The sequence below is a fragment of the Macaca mulatta genome, chromosome 11 (genome assembly GCF_049350105.2).
Source record: "Macaca mulatta isolate MMU2019108-1 chromosome 11, T2T-MMU8v2.0, whole genome shotgun sequence".
Lineage (NCBI taxonomy): Eukaryota > Metazoa > Chordata > Mammalia > Primates > Cercopithecidae > Macaca > Macaca mulatta.
Window position 1 is genome coordinate 1,436,711 of NC_133416.1, and position 6,993 is coordinate 1,443,703.

The window sequence follows — 6,993 nt, forward strand, 5'->3', positions numbered from 1 at the left end:
GGAAACATGTTATTACGCATAGAATGTTTAACGCCAAGAGTGAACCCTCATGTAAACTGTAGACTTTGGGTCATAATGATGTGTCAATGTAAGGCTCATCAGTTGTAAAAAAAAATGTACCCTTTTGGTGGAGGAAGTTGATAATGGGGAGTCTATGCATGTAGGGTGAGGGGCTATATGGGAGATCTCTCTGCCTTCCTTCTTGATTTTGCCATGAACCTAAAACTGCTATTATATATATAACTGCTATTCTTTATATATATATAACTGCTATTATATATTATATAGATATCATATATAACTGCTTATATATATATGTCTTTAAAAGCAAAACAAACAAACAGAAATACTCCCAGAGAACTTTGTCTATAGACTTTCTTCTATTCATAAGTATTTTTACCTCCACTCCCATCTCATTCTATCTGTATCTTGCTATACTTAACCGGAGCTATACTGAATTTGCATTCGGTATGGACAAGTCTTAGTTCCTCTTTTAGCAGATCATCTTCACATTTCCATCAACATGCAGCACAGGAAGAAAAAAAGGAGCCAAGAACTGAATCTGTCTGGGGAACCTGGAAGCCCAAAGAGGAGTTCCATTTTGAGAAGGAGCCAGGCTAGAAGCTTAAACTCTGTACTTGGGGGTAGGGTTGCAACGCTGGCTCAGAGGGGAAGAAAGGGATCATCCTCAACCTTTCATACATCCAGACTCTGGGAGATGAGCAGGCTTAGCTCCCTGGCTGGGCTACCAGTGAAGGCAGGGAGAAGGGCAGAGGCTTGGAGGCCACAGCCACAGGCTGTAGAAGAAAAGGAGCAGCTCCAGGCATCCAGCTGGTGGAGGCCACCTGCTCTGAGTGCTGTGGGCCACTCTTCACAGCCAGCTGTGCTGCTGCTACCCATCCCAGTCTCACAGGTCCTGACCTGGAGACACATCTGCAACATTGATTATGGAGGCTCAAGTTAATGTTATTTTAGGCTGGTCTCGAACCCCTGACCTCCTGATCTGCCCGTGTCGGACTCCCAAAGTGCTGGGGTTACAGGCGTGAGCCACCTAGCCCGGCCCTGTTATGCTCTTTCTAATGAATACTAAAACTATAAAGATGGCCAGCCATGGTGGCTCACACCTGTAATCCCAGCACTTTGGGAAGCCGAGGCTTTTGGATCATTTGAGGTCAGGAGTGCGAGACTAGTCCGGCCAACATGGTGAAACTCTGTCTCTACTAAAAATACAAAAATTAGCCAGGTGTGGTGGTACATGCCTGTAACCCCAGCTACTTGGGAGGCTGAGAGGCAGGAGAATCACTTGAACCTGGGAGGCGGAGGCTGTAGTGAGCTGAGATCGTGCCACTACACTCCACCCTGGGCGACAGAGTGAGACTCCGTCTCAAAAAAAAAAAAACTGTAAAAATAAACATTATAATAAGAAGTTGTCAGTCATTGATAGTACCTTTACTGCCCATTGGTGATCATTGTACCACATTTTTGGGAAACATTGTTTTAACTAAAGAGTGTTATTGTTTTCTTTTTAGAGACAGGTTCTGGCTCTGCTGCCCAGCCTGGAGTGCAATGGCATGGTTGTAGATCACTGCAACCTGAACTCCTGGCTTCAAACAATCCTCCCACCTCAGCCTCCTGAGTAGCTGGGACTACAGGTGCACGCCACCATGTCCAGCTAATCACTTTTAAATTTTTAATAGAGATAGGGTCTTGCTATGTTTCCCAGACTGGTCTTTAGCTCTTGAGCTCAAGTGATCCTCCTGCCTCAGCCTCTGAAATGCTAGGATTACAGGCGTAGGCCACTGTGCCCAGCCAAAGGTGGACAAGAAATTGTAGAAAATAATGGATAACCTTCTGACCAAAGGAAAATGTGAGTAAGATACAAGAATCAAATAGCATATTGGAAGAGGCTGGATGACAAATGAAGAGAAAGGCACACTGACACCTTAGTTACCTGCTAGAGATAGACATTCATCAAGCCTAGCCAGTCATTTCCTTCTCCTTCCTCCCACCACCTCTTTCCTTCTGAACCTCTGGTTCAGATGCAAAGTCCTTAGTCTGTAACTCTAGATTGTTCAACCCATTAGCACATAAGAAACTTGCTCTTCTGAGAATAATAAGCAGCAACACCGTTTCCTTAACAACCAAGGATCTTATAGAGGCAAGAACTAGAAGTAAGAAGAAAACACACACCAGGGACAGAAGACATGGACTGGAGGTCTTGGGCCAATTAAGTGACCTTATTCCTATCTCAGAGCCTCTCCAACTCATGGCTTCCTTAACTCATTCATTTAGCAAATGTTTTCTAAAGCACTTAGTGTGTACCAAGAGTTGCCTCATGCACGAGGGCTGCAGCAGTGAATAAAACAGGGAGGCCCTGATCTCAGAGATCTTGTGTCCTAGTGAGAGTGACAGGCAATACATACTAAATAAATAAGCGATGTAACTTTAGGTGGTGAGCAGTGCTGTGAAAGAAATTAAACAAATGATAAAGACAAACTGGGGAGGAGGCATCCTGTAAAGAGGTTGGTCAGAGGAGGTCTCCCTGGGGAAGTAGCATTTGAGCTGAGACCTGAATGTACTAGGAAGGGCCAGTCAGGAGATAAGCCAGGGAAAGAAGGTTCCAGACAGAGGGACCAGCAAGCCTCGCGGTGGGACCGCTGTCGGGGCTGGCTGCCAATCCAGGAGAACAACACTGGGTATGCAGTTGTACTTGGTGAATGGTTTTGATACAGCACACCAAGCAGTCCTGCGAGTTCCCTCGTGGTGCCTCAATGGTGGAGGGGCCAAGGACGGAGACTCTGCCAGACTCACGCCAACCTGCCCAAAACACACACAGAGAACGAGAGAGAGAGAGAGAGAGAGAGAGAGAGAGACGCATGCACATACTCTGCTTCAACAAAAGAGCTCTTCTTTAATCTGAAGTCTATATTGGGTGGCTGCCTAAGATTTTGTTCGAGGACCAGGTTCAAGGATCAGAAATTCTTGATCTCAAAAGTCCTTTTCCACACTTTGTTTGATTCTCTGAAATGTTACACAGTGGTTACAGCAGTGGTCATAGAAGGGTTGATTCTATTCTACCTGTTGACAGGGAGTCGGAGTACAGCTCCCAGCAATCTGGCTCTCCTCTCACCGTAACATCCCACCCCTTTCCCCTCCAGTGGTGGACTGGAACCTCCGATGCCTTCCAAGCCCATTCCAGCTAGAGAGGGACACACATCTCTGCCTCTTCCTAGGAGATTAGACTGATTTCCTTTCCTTGCAACTGTCCGAATGAGACGCTTTCTGTCCCACACAGTAGAGCTTTGTGATGACAGCCGAGAAACGGCTCAAGTTTTTTCCAACCTGTAAAATGCCAAGTTGGCCAGCTGCCTCTCTTCCTAGCCTCAAAACTCGTATCTTTCCTGTCTCCAAAGAACTGCCCGGCAGCTCGGAGGGAAGTGTCTGCTGTCCTGGGGCTTGGGGAAAGCACAGCTCAGAATGTGAAATCGTTTTCTGGTAATACGGAGCTAATTAGCTTTTTGACTGACGAGGAAGCAGAGGCCAAAAGGGATTTAACCAATCTGTTTTTCAGATATTTCAAAACAAGTGAAGAACCAGACAGGGAAATGGAGAGAAAGAGAAAATAAAGAGACAAAGTCTAGGGAGCGTTTGGAGACGGGGGTGAGTGAGAAAGAGAACGGGGAGGGAGACTATCAAGTGGCTAAAGTATCAACCCTCTGTTCTTCCAGCTTCACCTCTACTCCCGATTTCCCCTCGGCCTCTCTTCCAGAGAGAACTTACTTGAAGGTTGATGACTTCTCTTTCTGATTCCATCTCGCTGTCCTCAAGTCCCTTCACACGCACCGGGTGCCGGGAACAGACTGCGTGGGCTCCTCCAGGCTCTGCCGTCTGAGTCTCTGCGGCTTTCGGATAGGAGAGAGCACACAGCTGGCGGGACAGACCTGCCATTCATCCCTCTGATGTGGGATGCCCGTCTTGGCTGCAGCCCCTGGGGGAGGTGTACACAGGCACACGCGCGTGTGTGTGTGTGTGCACATGTGTGTGCTGCAGGAGGTGGCACCTGGCACACTGAGAGGTGGCCTTCTGGGTTGGTAGTGACAGCATGATTTTCACCAGTGGCTCCAGTGACCTTCCGGTCCCAGCGGAGCCCTCTGAAGTCACCAGCCTGCTTTGAGCTAGGAGCTTTACGGCTGGCAAAGAAACCCTGGGTATTTATCAAGGAAATGGAAAAACAGCCTGAGGACAACACTATCTGACTTCACCGCTGAGTGGGGTCCCCAGTCCCCACGGGTGGGGTGACCTCCAGCAAGTCTCAATACTGAGGCATCGGGATTTCCGTTGTTCTTTGCTTCGTTCCCTATATCCCTGAAAGTTTTTTAAAAAATTGTAGTTTACCTAATAGGCTCCAAAGCATAGGCTGTATTCTACAAAGTGAGTAAACAATATGTTTTTATTGACAAATTGTTTGATTCCTTCAACTCCTCCCTTGATTAGCCATAGAGGGAGCAGGGAGAAGGTGTACCTTCGAAGCCCGTTTATGCAAGTAGCAGTATTCTCCCTGCTTTTAAAATAAACTTACCAGGGGCGAGTCTTTTTTTAGAAAGTTTCTTTTTTTTCTCTCCTGTTTACCTTAGAACCCAAAACTCTTCTGGTTTGTTCCTGAAGCAAGGTTTAGACACAAGCTTGTGCACGTGTGGGTGTGGGGATGTCCGTAGACGTGCGTGGCAGGGTGTTAACCTGTAATCCAATTCGGGGCTTAAAGAGGTGCGGGCGGGAGGAAAACAGGCAGAGTCACACGTTTACTCTCACCACATTCAAATGTTAAAAAAAAAAAAAAGTGATTTCTTCAGTTCTATGAAATGCCTTTATAAGTTCCCATCCCTCTGGACAGTGGTGCGAGGGAGGGTTGGACAATTGGATGGGGGTCATATTTTAGTCTAATCTATGAAGCATAGTTGGATTTATTCATTTAAATGGTAAACAGTCCACTTTAGACACATGCTCAGTCTTTCGGATTTGCAGAAGTTGGCATCTAGTTGCATGGGACGAGTGGGCTGTGGACGGTTCTTGGATCTATCCTGTGGCCTCTCCATCTCTGCTCGTTTCTGTCCTGGAGCTGCTGGGCCCATGGGCCTGCCCGAGTTGCTGACTGCTAAGGAGACACAGGTCCTCCTCCAGGGTCTCCTGCTGGCACTGGTGGCTGATGTCTGATACTGGGCTAGAGTCACTCATGGGTGATTCTCTTTCTGCTTTTGAGATCCAGTGGTCTCCCTTGCTGTCTGCGCTACCTTGGCTCGTGGCAATGCGGACCGTCCTGAGACCTGGCTTTGACTTGTATGCGCCCCCATCCCACTACAGCAGCTCAGTGGCCCCCATCTCTAAGATAAGCCCCTCGAAATTTTCCTGCGAGATGCTTGACCAGTGCTCCTGAGCCCCTTTGGACACATGGGAACGGACGGCTGCTGACGAAGGGCTGGAGAAAGGCAAGCTCAGCCCGACTTCCAGCCGAGTTTGCTCTGATGTGGCTGCTCCAGTTGGCACAGGGCAGCCTGTGGGGTGATCTCCTTCCACATTCCCAAATGAGAATGAGAACCCACTCTTCTCAGCACTCCTTAAAACGTCTCCCAGTAATATCTATCACCTCACCCCTCATAATAATACCACCATGTAACAAGCACTATTCTAAGCACTTTTTTTTTTTTTTTGAGATGGAGTCTTGCTCTGTTGCCCAGGCTGGTGTGCAGTGGTGCCATCTCGGCTCACTGCAGCCTTCACCTCCTGGGTTCAAGTGATTCTTCTGCCTCAGCCTCCTGAGTAGCTGAGATTACAGGCGTGTGCCACTATGCTCGGCTAATTTTTATATTTTTAGTAGAGATGGGGTTTCACCATGTTGGCCAGGCTGATCTCAAACTCCTGACCACAGGTGATCCACCCGCCTCGGCCTCCCACAGTGCTGGGATTACAGGCGTGAGCCACCGTGCCGGGCCTATTCTGAGCACTTTAACGTATACTCATCTTATGGAGTTTTCATAACAGTTCTGGGAAGTTGGTAATGTTATTATCGCTGTTTTACAGGTGAGGAAACAGAGGCACAAAGAGGTTACGTAGTTGCCCAAAGTTGAACCAAGGTTTAAACCCGGGAAATCTAGTTTCAGAGTCCATCTTCTTATCCATGACTTTGGCTCAGAGAGGAACAACTGAACCATTATGTCTGAATACCTCCTTTCTCTTCCACGACTTTACTTCTTCCCATAGTCCCCCTAATCCAGGATCAGAAAAGGTATGCTGTGTCTTCTTTTTCTTTTCTCCTGTTTGGCTGGGATATATCTGATGTAGAATTCAATGACAACAATTCAAAGGGAAATGAAGAAATTTAGAAAATCCTCTCTCTTAACAAAACCTGGTTGTCAAAAATATTGTCTTGGCTGGGCAATGTGGCTCGCACCCGTAATCCCAGCATTTCGAGAAGCCAAAGCAGAAGGATCTCGGCCGGGCGCGGTGGCTCAAGCCTGTAATCCCAGCACTTTGGGAGGCCGAGACGGGCGGATCACGAGGTCAGGAGTTCGAGACCATCCTGGCTAACACGGTGAAACCCCGTCTCTACTAAAAAATACAAAAAACTAGCTGGGCGAGGTGGTGGGCGCCTGTAGTCCCGGCTACTCTGGAGGCTGAGGCAGGAGAATGGCGTAAAAACCCGGGAGGCGGAGCTTGCAGTGAGCTGAGATCTGGCCACTGCACTCCACCCTGGGCGACATAGCGAGACTCCGTCTCAAAAAAAAAAAAAAAAAAAAAAAAAAAAAAAAAAAAAAAAGAAGGATCTCTTGAGCCCAGGAGTTCAAGACCAGCTTGAGCAACATCGTGAGATCCCATCTGTACAAGAAATTTTTGGCTGGGCCTGGTGGCTCATGCCTGTAATCCCAGCATTGTGGGAAGTAGAGGCAGGAGGTCACTTGAGCCTAGGGGTTTGAGACCAGCCTGGGAAACACAGTGAGA

General features: G+C 47.8%; 1 protein-coding gene across 2 annotated transcripts in view; it reads right to left on the bottom strand.

The window, feature by feature from the left end:
• NINJ2 (ninjurin 2) overlaps window positions 1–4,035 on the bottom strand; it is a 97,943-nt gene extending 93,908 nt beyond the window's left edge. Inside the window, exon 1 of one of the 2 annotated variants that reach the window (XM_015150712.3) lies at window positions 3,781–4,035. In XM_015150712.3, the coding sequence (XP_015006198.3) occupies window positions 3,781–3,948 (168 nt within the window). In that variant the 5' untranslated portion in view covers window positions 3,949–4,035. The remainder of the gene's footprint in view (window positions 1–3,780) is intronic. The other variant, XM_028829078.2, reaches the window with a different exon arrangement.
• Between the last annotated feature and the right edge of the window lie 2,958 nt (window positions 4,036–6,993).